We start from the raw sequence: 13,786 nt of genomic DNA on the forward strand, positions 1-13,786 counted from the left end.
TGAAATCATCTAGGCCAGGGGCACTTCACCTTTTCTGTGGTTTGGAACCCTTTGGCAGCCTGGTGATCCCCATGGACAGACCCTTTTGGCAGCTTTCGTGACACCTAGGGATGGACCCCTTCTCAAAACAAGGTTTAAAAAAATACATACATACATACACAGGATTAACAAAGGAAATCAATTATATCAAAATATGATTATCAAAATATTTTTAAAAACAAGTTCACATATCACAGGTTAAGAGTCCTAACTAATTCAACCCACTGGTTTTATGGAGGAAAAAACTGAGGCCAAGACAGGTTTTGTGACTTGCCTAAGTTCACAAAAGTAATAAATAGTCAGGTCAGGATCTAAGTCTTTTTATTCCAAGCCCAGTGCTCTTTACATCATGCCATACTGTTCTCTTTTACCTCCTATCAACTACCCCAACATTAGATCTTCTACCCCAACATTATATCTTCTCTAAGGATCCCAAAACGCTTTGGAGAGAATAGTATTAGCACTGATTTAAGGAGGCGGCTTGAAAAAAAGCTCCAAAATCATTCCATTGCTAAAGAACATTTTACTAGGAGTTTGAAATGCTGGGAAGAAGCTTGTGGTGGGAGAAAAATACTGGATTTGTCATCAAAAATTGGGCTCAAGTCTCATTTATGCTATTTGCCATCCGTGACACCTGCAATTACTGAACTTTTCTCTGAGGCGGTTTACTCATCTGTAAAATGGACAGCATTACTTTAAGGGGTATACTGGAGCCAGCTCTTACAACTGCCACAAACCAGAGCTTGATTTACTGTTTTGTTGATTATCTAGACTCAGGAAAGAGATGGAGAAAAGGTTGTGAAATATTTACCAGTATGCCCTGGGAGAATATTACTAACACTTTACTTTTCATAGTAGTTATCCTTTAGCCAATCAAGCTGTGGAAGATATCCAGTGGAAATATATATGTATATATCTGTCTGTGTATGTATATGTGTATATATACATAATATGTACGTATTCCAGTGGAAAATTTTTTAAAAATTTATGTTCTACTTTATAGATTGGTCCTTCATTGCATTCACTTCATAAGGTATAGTCTATCTAAAATGGCCAAAGGATATGAACAGGTAGTTTTCAGATGAAGAAATTAAAGCAATCTATAGTCACATGAAAAAATGCTCTAAATCTCTACTGATTAGAGAAATGCAATCAAAACAACTCTGAAGTACCACATCACACCTATCAGATTGAACAATATGACAAAACAGGAAAATGATAAATGTTGGAGATGTGGGAAAATTGGAACACTAATGCATTGTCAGTGTAGTTGTGAACTGATCCAACCATTCTGGAGAGCAATTTGGAACTATGGCAAAGGGCTATAAAACTGTGCTTACCCTTTGACCCAGTAATACCACTTCTAGGGCTATATCCCAAAGTGATCATAAAAATGGGAAAAGGACCCACAAGTACAAAAATATTTATAGCAGCTCTTTTGTGGTGGCAAAGAATTGGAAACTGAGGGGATGTCCATAAATTGGGGAATGGCTGTGGTATATGAAGGTAATGGAATATTACTGTGCTATAAGAAACGATGAGTTTTCAGAAAAACCTGGGAAGACTTATATGAACTGATGCTGAATGAAATGAGCAGAACTAGGAGAACACTGTATACAGTAACAGCCACATTGTGTGATGACCGACTTTGATAGACTTAGCTCTACTCAGTAATGCAAGGATCTACGACAACTCCAAAAGACTCATGATGGAAAATGCTATCCACATCCAGAGAAAGAACTATGGATTCTGAATGCAGATGGAAGTATACTATTTGTTCTCCTTTTCTTTTATTGTTTTGCTTTGTTTCTTCTTTCTCATGGTTCCTCCCTTTAGTTCTAATTCTTCTTTATATCACAACTAATGTGAAAATGTTTAATATGAATGTATATGTAGAGCCTATATGAGATTGCACGCCATCTTAAGAAGGGGGGAGGAGAAGTAGGGGGAGAAAATTTAAAACTCAAAATCTTATGGAAGTGAATGTTGAAAATTAAAAATAAATAAATTATATTTAAAAAAAGGAATAGTCTATCTAGGATTCATCAGTCCTACATGAATTCTAAAAGCTTTACGGAGCCAAATGATCAGATCAGACACTCAGAGGATAGAACAGTTGAGCCTGGTACAGTGGCAAACCTGTTGGGATCAGAATCAGTGCACCTGGACTCTATTCCTGACTCTTCTCTTTACTGGCTGTATAACCTTAGGCAAGTCACTAACTTCTCTGGGCCTTAATTCCACATATGTAAAATGAGGAAATGGGACAGAATGTCTTCTTGGGTCTTGCCCAAGTGTATGATCAACCTGTACTTTCCGATTTTATCTCTCTCTGAGAAAAGGTGAGGCAATCTGCTTAACTAGGGAGCGCAAAGTAAATACTGTTCAAGATTAATCAATTTTGGTTTGAAAGCATACACTGTGGTCTTAACAGCCTATGTTGCACAACATTTCGGGGTTAAAAAATACGTAAAATTTCAAAACCTTGTAATTTAAAGATTACGAATTTAAGTAACTTTACAGAAAAAAAGAAATCTAACAGACATTCTTATCTAATGTATTTATATTCCTCCCCATGGAAACTCTTAAAGAAAACTGTATTAACACATAGTAAATGGCTGAAAACACATCGTGCTTTACAATTTACAAAGTGATTTATACATATTATCTCATTTTAGCAGCACAATCCTTATCTTTATTTTATAGATGGGGAAACTGAGATTCAGGTTGTATGACTGATTGCTCAAAATCACATAAATAGGAGATAATAGAGGTCTTCAGCCTCTAACTCTCATGTTCTTTCCACTACACTAAACTGTTTCTGAAAGCATTGCTTTTTTTTAAAGAAAATATATGTTTAACTACAATACTTCAATATTAATTTCAATACTTCTGTGGTTCTTTGATTCTAGCAATCAAAGAACTCCCTCCACTGGTGCAGATTGCAACCTATATACACATGATCACTTCCAATGTCATCACTCCACTCAAGACTTCTCTCTCCAAAGTAACCAATGAATTTTAATACGGCAAATCTGATGGCCTTTTCAGAATCCTCATCTTTCTTGATTTCTCAGCACACTTGATACTGTTATCACTCTTTTTCCTCTCTTGGCTCAACTCCTCCTAGGATGATTCTTCCTCCTCAGCTTCCTCTGCTGGGTCCTCGTCTATACACCACCTTCTGCTCTGGGTATGTCTCCAAAGCTCTAACCTGGTCCTCTTTGCTCTGCATACTCTCTCGTGGTAAGCTCCATGGTTCCCATGGCTTCCACTGTCACTTCTACGACAGACAGAAGACTTTCAGATCTCTTTATTATTGAGCCCTAGTTTCTCTCCTGAGCTCTAGTCCTGAATCTCCAACCACCTACTATATACAGCCAACTGGGTGTTCCTTTGGCCTCTCAAACTCAACATGTCCAAAACAAAATTCACTATCTTGTACCCCTAAATCCACTCCTTTCCTGAAATTCTCCCCTCACATTAGAATGTGGGCTCCTTCAGAGCTTTACTTTTCCATTTATAGCCATAACATTGCAACCAATGTTTGGTACACAGTAAGTACTTAATAAATGCTTTTCCATTCATACATTCATTTTACCATTAAGAAAACTGAAGCTCAGGAACGTGAAAAGACTTGCCCAGTCACGCAATTATTATATGTCTGCAGCAAAATTTGAACCCAGGTCTTTCCTACCCCTAATCATAGTGCTCTCTCCTCTTCACCATACTGCCTCAAAAACAAAACAAAACAAAACAAGCATACCCTGAAGTCACAAAGCAAAGCTGCTTCAAGTTTGTTTAGACGGCCTCTGAATATTTGAATATAGTCAGGAACAGACACTAACAGGACAAGAGAGAAAAGTGTAACAGCCTGTATCCTCAGGGGGTGATCCGCTTGGCACAAAAGCCACCTCTCCTTCCTCAAGGAGCCCATAAAGACACTTTCCAGATCCCCTAACTGCTGGTGCCCACTCTCCCAACCACCTTCTCCTTAACTACTTTGTATACATTCATATTGACTCACTTTACATTTATGATGTATATATTTTTCACATGTACAGGACTTGTCAACTCATTAGAATGTAAGCTCTCATAAGTAGTAATTGTTTCATTCTTTGTACTTATATTCCGTGCCATATAGTAAGCGATCAGCAAATACCTGTTGTATGATTAATCTTTCCCCCACCCCCCAGCCTTTTTTTTTTTGAGGGCTAGGGGGGAGAAGGGTCATTCTTCCCTAAGAATTAAGTATACCATCCTTCTCCCTTCTCATGAAGCCTCCAAAAAGGTTTTACTCGCAGAAAGTCCTTAGTAAAAACTAATTATGCTGTTTTATACTCTTTACGCTATAAATTTCTTACATAGAGTGTCACAAATAATATGAGCCATAGGATTCAATAATATTATTAAAATATGTAGAGAAGTTTGACTGGAGGTTGAGCAAAGATGGTGGAGTAACAGGAAGAAATACAGCATTCCCTCTCCCCACAACTACTCCAAAAAGATCTAGAAAACGTACCAGACTAATCCTGATCAAAAAAATCCAAGGAAGAATATCATTAGTCATTTTTCCAGCCAAGGTTGGCACAGGGAAAAAGAGAGCAACACACTGGGGATGAGGTCTAGCCAGGAGGGCAAAGGATGGGGCAAAGACTGTGAGCCAGAGCCAAGAAGTCCCAGATCCAGCAGAGATGGGCCCAAGTTTATGTAGAGTATAACATGTGTCCACTGGCAGCTCTGTTGCTCACTACTCAGTTTCTGGGTCAAAGATCCAGGTGAACCATAATGGGACTTCAGGCAAGTTCCAGGTTGAGGAAAAGTCATGAACCCTAGACTTTGTAATGAGCAAACAGCAGCTTCCAACTCAGTCTAAAATCTACAAGGGAATAGCCAGAGCAGGATTCTCAGACCAAAGGGAAGCCTATAGCGCTGTCACTCTGAACCAGCAGCGCTTTCCAGATGACTGATAGAGGGCTGCGTCCGGCATCAGTCTTCTGAAACTTCAAAGGGAACAAGTCCACTGGCCTATTGCTCAGACCCAAACCCAGGCAAGGAACTTTCAGAGCTCAGACCAAGGGACAGTAATGAGAATTTGATCAGACTTTGGGTGCGCTGAAAGCTTTCAGGTCCCCAGCCTGAGCTGCCCTGAGATCCTGAAATAACACAGTAATCAAAAGGCCAAGAAAGCAGCAAAAGGACAAGCCCAGACATTCCCACCAGAAGTATGCAGAGAATGACCTTAACATAAAGTTTGAAGTGAGGAAGGCTGGAATAATGAGTAAAAATTAAAGAATACCATCATAAAAAAAAAAAAAGCTATTACTGTGACAAGGACACTCAAGATACAAATCCAGAGGAAAAGAATGACTCCAAAACATCTATAAGCAAAGAAAACACAGCTTGCACACAATTCAACTATAATTCTTCAAAGAGATGAAGAGTTAAAGAAGAGAAATAAAAATGTCTTTGTAAATTAAATGAGGGCATTTAAAGAAAAATTTTGGAAAAGAAATGAGGGTTATGGAATAAAGAACTGGGAAGGGAATTAACAGTTTGGATAAGTTGTTTGACCTCTCCGGGCCTCATTTTCCTCATGTGCAAAAAATGAATGTTTTGTACTAGGTGATCTCCAACATCCTTTCCAACTTTAACAGTACCAGACTACTGAACCAGAAATCGGCATACTCTTTTCCTGACATTAATGTTTCTTTGAGAGTAAGCCATCTTCTTTAGACTGAATTAGGCAAGGTGAAAAAAAAAAAAAAAGATTGAACTACTAGGTAACACCTTTTAAATGTAAGCCTAAGGGGAAAGTAAACAAAAAGGAACAGAGAGGTAATTTAGAGAAGAAAGTTCCTAAGTGGCATTACCCAGAGTTTGATCCATATCCACTAGAATTCGGTGGTTACTAAATGGTCTTCTTGATGTTGCTGGGAAGCCTATGGAACTTGGCATTTTTTCCAGTCTGTGTTGAGTAGCACAGAGAAGAAAGGTTCCTGTAAATACAGAAGCACATTTTCCCCATTACCTTTTCTGCAGGGTTAGCACATCTCCTAGGAGTTTGCTATCCACCTAGGGAAGGCTAGGACTCTTCTTCCCTGAAGGCACTTGGTGCCTATGCTTCTTAGGAGGCTAAGCCCCAGACCCCCTGAGCTTATGAGGTGACTGACATTTTTATGACTTCTTCAAAGGTCCGGGGCACTTAAGGGAAAAAACAAAAAAACAAAAAAACGACAACCACTTATTTTTACAAGGATGGACAAAAACTCCATTTCCTTTTATTCTGTTATGCTTGACACTGGCTCCTAGGACTTTTGGTGGGGAAGGAGGTCACTGAATATCTATGCGGAGAGAGCACTGGGCAGGGGTGGAGGGTAGGAGGGCACCGGGCAGGGGGCGAAGGGGAGGAGGGCACCGGGCAGGGGGCGAAGGGGAGGAAAGCACTGGGCAGGGGAGAGTGGAAGGGAACACCTGACAAGAACGGGGTCCTACTGTAAGCCCGGAGCAGCCCCGGACAATTTGTCCGGGCAACATTAACCAGACCCTACTGCCCATCCCCGCCCCAGGTATCAGCGACCGGCGGGCCTGGCAGGGGGGCCAGGGTTCCAGGCCGGCCCAACACAACTGGCTGGCCAGCTGTGCTCCCCAACGCGGTCGGGTCCCTTCCGGTCCGGTCGGGCCCCTTGTCCTCGGCTGATCCAGCCCCGCCTGGCCACCCTTTAGAGGTCGGCGTCTGGGAGAGTCTGACCTGAGCGAAGGAGCCCCGAGCTCGGGGACCCGAGCCGTAGCGTCAGCGCAGACACTGCCCTCAGCGCCATCTTTGGCCAGACGAGGGTCAAGAGCCCCAGCCCCAGGAGAAAAAGTGAGGTGGCGGGGCGGGGCGGAGCCGGACCCCGGGCGGGAGACGCCCCCGCCCCGCCTCCGGGCACGGCGCCTGGCGCGGGGAGGGGCCTAACGGCCGCAGGCTTACTCCACCCCCCCCTCCCGCCCTCGGCTCCCCACTTCCGCCCAACGCCTCGCGGCAAGGGCTTTGGTTTCCGCGGAGGATTGGCAGGTCGTGGGGCCTCCTCCCATTCCTGGGAATCCTCCGAGAGGGACCCTCCCGCCGCTCCCCCTCCCCATCGGCCCCCGGCCTCAGCCTCCTGCTGGGCCCTCGCCAAGTCCATCCTCCGCGCGCCCTGGCTCCCCGCCCGTCCTCTGGCATCCCCCCAAGGCCGAATCATTCCGCGGCCTCCTCCCTCCCGGATCAAGTCCCGTTGCCAGGGGAACCTTTCCCCTAATGCTGTGGAGAGCGCCTGGCTCGTCCTCGGTGCGCGGCGGGCCCGCATACAGCGGAGGGCGTGCGGCCCTCTCCTCGTTAGACGGCCCTTCCCCCGGGAAGGGACTGCCTGCCACGAGCCACGCTTCTCCAGGCCGGGGCTCAGCCCGAGGCTGGCGCGCGGCAGACCTCGCCTAATTGTAGTTCTGTGGGCTTGGGGTCAGTAGCACATGGCCAGGGTGCTCTACAAACATTATGGTTATTGTAAACACCACCCCCCATCCCCGCTAGATTGTAAGCCTCATGAGGGCAGGGTCCCATCTAAACTTTGTATCTCCCTTTGTCTTTCTGTGATCGGGTTAGCTCTCCCTCAGACTGTATTTATGTGTTTTACCATTTGGCTGTTCATACATTTAATAATGACAGCCTGTTGTTTCTTTAGCCGGGAGGCAGCCAAGTGGCACAACCAGGTACTTGGAGTTGGGAAAACCTGAGTTCATATTCTGCCTCAGACACTTAAGTGTGGAACCTTAAGTCACTTAACCTCTCTATGGCTCAATTCTGCCTCCAGTAGAAAAGGGGCTAATGATAGCATTTACAGTGAGTGGGACGATCCCCTATGTTTACATGTGAAGTGTTTTTGTAAACCTATATAAAGATGTTACTATTATCATCTATGGTGTCTTAATCATCAAGTACTTTCTGTGCACAATTAAACCCATCTCCCTCATTTTACAAATGAAGAAAGTGAGGTCCAGAGAGATTTCAGTGACTTGCCGGGAATTTCACGGCTTTCAGGGAATAATTGAATTTATGCCTTTCTGACTTCAAAGTCAGTACTGTACTCTATCCCTTAAGCTACCTTGCTACCTCTTTCTATATATAGGAATAAGAATTCACAGTCAAGATATTTATGTATTGTTGTTGGGTCCTGTCCAACTCTTCATATTCCATTTGGGGTTTTCTTGGCCAGCTTACTGGAGGAGTTTGTCATTTTCTTGTCCAGCTCATTTTACAGAAGGGGAACTGAAGCAAACAGGGTTAAATGACTTTCGAAGGGTCACACAGCTACTAAGTGTCCAAGGCCAGATTTCAACTCAGGAAGATGAGTCTTCCTGATTCCAAACCTGGCACTGAATCCACTTCACCACCTCGATGCCCCATTTACGCATGTATTGTCAACATAGGATGATTATGGAGAAAGCAAGGGAGTTCCAGGAAAAAAAAAATCTGTTTCTGTTTCTTTGACTATACCAATGGCTATGCCTGTGTGGATCCCAACAAAATGTGGAAAGTCCTCAAAGAGGTGGGAATACCAGGTCATCTTACTTGTCTCCTGGGGAACCTGTATGCTGACCAAGAAGCAACAGTTAGAACTGAACATGGAGTAATAGATTGGTTTGAGATTGGAAAGTGAGTATGGCAAGGCTGTATGTGGTCACCTTGTTTATTTAACTTGTTTGCAGAGAACGTCATACAAAATGCCAGGCTGGATGAATCAAAAGCTGGAATTAAGATTGCTGGGAGAAATATCAACAGATATGCAGATGATACCACTCTGATGGCAGAAAGTGAAGAGGAAATAAGCCTCTTCATGAAGGGGAAAGAAGAGAATGGATTGAAGCTTAACATCCAAAAAAACTAATATTTTGGCAACCGGTCCCATCACTTTCTGGCAAATAGAGGGAGAAGAAATGGAGGCAGTCAGATTTTACATCTTCGGGCTAAAAGCTTGCTGCATACAGTGACTGTAACCGTGAGATTAAAAGATGCTTCTTAGAAGAAAATATGGCAAATCTGGACAACATACTAAAAAGCAGAGATGTCACCTTGCAGACAAAAGTGTGTGTAGTCAAAGATACAGTTTTTCCAGTAGTAATGTATGGCTCTGAGAGTTGGACAGTAAGGAAAGCTGAGCACTGAAGAATCCACGATTTTGAAGTGTGGTGCTGGAGACTTTTGAGAGTTCTTTGGACAGCAAGAAAGTGAAATCAGTCAATATGTAAAGAAATTAATCTGGCTATTCACTGGAAGGTCAAAAGCTGAAGCTTAAATCCTTTGGGCACATAATGAGAAGACTGTACTCATTGGAAAAGACCCTGATGTTGGGAAAGATCGAAGGCAAAAGGAAAAGGGGAGGCAGAGGATGAGACGGTATCATGGAAACAGTGAACATGAATCTGGACAGACTCTGAGAAATAGTGGTGGATAGAAGGTCCTGTGTGGTATGTTCCATGGGGTCACAAAGAATGAACGACAAGAACAGCTATATAAATAATATATATACACACACAAATATATGTGTGCATATGTATATACATGTGTGTATATGCGCACACATAGATATCTTCACTGAATTTTTATTTCTGCCTTCTTTGTTGGCATTATTGAACATACTGCTTTTTTGGAATCACCAGGTATGTAGTAAATTTTGTTCCAGGTTCTCATTTTCATGCTCTATATTTTTTATTTTTTAACATGATTTTTGTTTGCAACCAACATTTTGCTTTCTTATCCATTCTTTCTCCAGCATCTGATGGACAATTCAACAAATATTTATTGTCAAATTAGATGAAGGTGAATTAGGGATGTGAAAAGAAATTTAATGAAAGATGAGTAATACTTTTTGTAAGGAATCCCAAGGGAGGAAAAAAACAACCACCCAGAATTCTCTGTGGATGGGTAATTAATGAGAACACAGTCTTTCATGGCATTATAGAACTTTATTAAATGTCAGAGTAGTTATTTTGGCTTCTCTCCCCTTCTAGGCTTTGAACTTCCTGATGGTGTGGGCTGTGGCTTAGACATCTTTGTAGCCCCTTTAGAAGTCTGGCACAGGGAGGAATTTGGAGGGTTGTAGTTGTTTAGTAGTTTTTCAGTTGTGCACAACTCTTTGTGACTCTATTTGGGGTTTTCTTGGTAAAGATCCTGGAATGGTTTGCCATTTCCTTCTCCAGCTCATTTTACAGATGAGGAAACTGAGGCAAACAGGGTTAAGGGACTTGCCTAGGGTCACACAGCTGATAACTGTCTGAGGCTGGATTTGAACTTGGGAAGGAATCTTTCTGATTCTAGGCCTGGCACTCTTATCCATTGAGCCACCTAGCTGCCCTAGGATTGTAGCACTCACTGAATAAATGTTTGCTGAACAGAATTCAAGAATACTTCCCTAACACTTTCTGGCTGGATCTTCCTGAAGGTAGCACAGCCAGCCTGCCTAAATTTCTCCTCCACCTGGCTACTTGGGTCAGGGCTATAGGAAACATGATGTATCCTCTCTGCCCAGCGCCCCCTCCCCCTTGCTCTAGCAACTTATCTCATCATCATTGTGGCCTAGCCATGATGGTCTAGCATGGTCCTGGGTTATCCATCTCTGGAAGTGACAATTTAGGGTTTGCACTTCCTTGGTGAGGATGACTCACCTTGGTGCCAGACCTTTGTGGTAAGGCAGCTGCTCCTTTGTGATTTGAGGAAAGGACCAGCTTTAGTCACCTCTTAAGAGCTGAAGGACAGTTAGGGCAAGAAGAGGGAGGCAGATTAAAAAGATTGAAAATATCCAGTCAGTCTTCCCTAGGCTAAAGCGCAGGGCAGCTGTATTGGTATCAGACCATATAACTTTTCTCTCTAACAATCACTAGTACCCCATGTTACTTTGCTGAGCATTCAACATTGGAGAGGTAGGGAAGATTATGTTCTCAGAGCGTCGTTATACCTTTGTCACCACCTTCTCAGACTGTTCTGTCCCTAAACTGGTTGGCCGTGTTTAACTGATGTTATCAGTTTAGTTTTGACATTTACCATATTTCCCCATGTATAAGAAGCACACTTTTTCGAAAAATTTGGGGTCTAAAAACTGGGTGTGTCTTATACAGTGGTCGTAGATTTTTTTTTTACTTGCATTTCCCACTTTTTTGTGCTTGTTGTCTTTGCGCTCACTGTTTCACATTTGCTACCAGTATATTAGGTTGTTCTGCCATGTTCTACCTAGAAATGGCTCAGAAAAGATTTTCATACAGTGCTGAATTCAAGTGAAAAGTGATCCAGTTTGGAAAAGTGAATGGAAATCGTGCTGCTGAATGTAAGTTTGGTCCTCCTCCAACTGAGAAAACAATCTGAGACTGGCTACAGGAAGAAGAAACCCTACTGAAAACACCATGGCAGAAGGCGGCCATGAGAGGCAAATCAGCAAAATGGCCTGATTTAGAGAGGGAGTTGAAGATATGGATTGAAGAGCAAAGGGCAATTGGAATTCCTATGTCCACAAAGGTGGTTCAGCATGAGGCAAGAAGAATTGCTGATGAAAAAGATTGATTTTAAAGGAGGACACAATTGGTGTTTTAGGTTCATGAAACAGAATGGACTAAGCATGCATACATGCGCCAGACTCACCCAAAAGATGCCTGAAAGCTATGAGCAGATGAATAAAACTTGAGTTCAATAACTTTATGTAATACATTTTTTTTTCCAAATTTTGGGCCCCAAAATTAAGGTGCATCTTATACATGGGGAAATATGGTACCACGTGTGTAATTCCTCTCTGCCTTAGTTTCTCAGCTTACAAGCTCAGCTTACAATACTGTGGCCAGCAATACTTGTACTAATCACTTCACAGGGTTCATGAAGATGTGTTTCACAGATCTCAAAGCCTCATAGTAATTTGTTTATTCTTTCATCCAATGCCATGTATGTCAAACGGCATTCAAAGCACACCTGTTCATGAACACAAGGTGCACTGTGGGCACAGATAGCTGAGTTACATACAGTCATTGCCTTCAAGAACGTACAGTCCATTATGGGATGGAGATGTTGTTGGACACCATGTTAAGTTCTGCATTTGTACTCAGAGACAAGGGGAAACATCAACAAAACTCACGAGTTACAGGTTCTCACACAGGGTGTTGGGCTAGAATGATTGCATGGTCCAATAGTTTGTAAGGCTCATTCTGAAGCAGACCATATTTGATGAGGGACCAGGGGGTGGGGTAGTGGGGAGGTTAGAGGACACACAATATGGGTTTTCAGTTCTGCTCTTACACTTGGGCCCACCCTACACCAGCAGGTAGGGATAACCCATTGAATCTCATCCATGATGGGGATTGGGGATTCCAATTATTTTCCATGAATGAGGAATTCCTAGTAAGGGCTGGTCATAAGCTTTCATTGATTAAGTCAGGGGCAGCTAGGTGGTAAAGGGGAGAGTTCTGGAGAATAGAAGACCTGAGTTCAAATTCTCTCTCAGACACATGCACATGTAATGTGTATTATTTTATTATATTATTATATATGTGGGTATGTATATATTACATATATTACACAGCTAGTAAGTACATGAGGCTGGATTTGAACTCAGGTCTTCCTGACTAGGCCCAGTGCTCCATCCACCGTACCTTTCATATAATATATGACCCTAAAGAAATCACTCAATCCATTTGCCTAAAGAAAAAAAGCCCCTCCTAGATGACTGCCTTGTGGCAGAGAGAATTGTGTAGCTCAATGAAACTGTCATGATGCAGGGATACTCAAGATAGACTGGCCCTAGTGGACTGCTCTGACAAAGGAAAAAAAAATAGATGATTACTGTACTTCACAGGTCAATCTATAAGTTTTTCCCCCTCTCTCCCCTTCGCCTTCCCCCACTGAAAAAAAAAAAAAGGAAAAAAATCCTTTTAACAAACATGCATAGTTAAGCAAAACAAATTCCTCCGTTGGCCAGGTACAATAATCTGTCTTAATCTACACCCTGACTTTATCATCTCTGCCAGGAGGTAGGTAGCATATGTTGCATTACAGGTCCTCTGGAATTCTGGTTGGTCACTGTATTGATCAGAGTTCTTAAATCTTTCAAAGTTGTTTGTCTTTACAACGTTGTCACTGTATAAACTCTTCTCCTGCATCTGCTCATTTGACTTTGCAAGCTTTTCCAGGCTTTTCTGGAAGTCCTCTTTGTCATTTCTCATAGCACGGTACTATTCCATTATATTCATATACCGTAACTGCTCAGCCATTCTCCAAACCTTGGGCATCTCTTTAGTTTCCAAATTCTTTGCCACTACAAAAAAAGTTGCTAAAATTTTGTACATGTGGGTCCTTTTCCTTTGAACTCTTGGGGATTTAGGCCTGGTAGTGATATTATTGCTAGGTCAAAGGGTATAAACATTTTAGTAACTCAAAATAGCTTTTGAAAAATGTACCTTGCAAACACAAAATATAACACAAAAATTATTTTCTAAGATTGTCCGTAAAGAACCAGTCCTATCGCAGTACAAATCTATATACCTGCTAAAGCATGTAAAGAACTGAATAGTATGAGCTGATATTTGAAGGCAGTGTCTTTATCCGAGGAGGAAATGTGGCATGTAGTGATTAGTTTGAATAAGTTGGATCTGGGTTCAAGTGTGACACATACTAGCTAGTAATGTACTGAGACAGGGCTGTAGCATAGAAATATATATAAATGCTTTAGTAAACAAAGCTGAGCTACCGCAG

The 13,786-nt window shown here is 42.3% G+C and overlaps 1 protein-coding gene across 1 annotated transcript in view; it reads right to left on the minus strand.

The window, feature by feature from the left end:
* The window catches only part of ECI1 (enoyl-CoA delta isomerase 1), a 31,803-nt gene extending 24,777 nt beyond the window's left edge, over positions 1–7,026 (minus strand). The window contains exons 1-2 of the mRNA XM_036738849.1: positions 6,791–7,026; positions 5,913–6,038 (exon numbers count right to left, since the gene is read on the minus strand). Coding sequence (XP_036594744.1) covers positions 5,913–6,038; positions 6,791–6,860 — 196 coding nt within the window. The 5' untranslated portion in view covers positions 6,861–7,026. The remainder of the gene's footprint in view (positions 1–5,912; positions 6,039–6,790) is intronic.
* Between the last annotated feature and the right edge of the window lie 6,760 nt (positions 7,027–13,786).

Source organism: Trichosurus vulpecula, chromosome 9 (assembly GCF_011100635.1).
Source record: "Trichosurus vulpecula isolate mTriVul1 chromosome 9, mTriVul1.pri, whole genome shotgun sequence".
NCBI lineage: Eukaryota > Metazoa > Chordata > Mammalia > Diprotodontia > Phalangeridae > Trichosurus > Trichosurus vulpecula.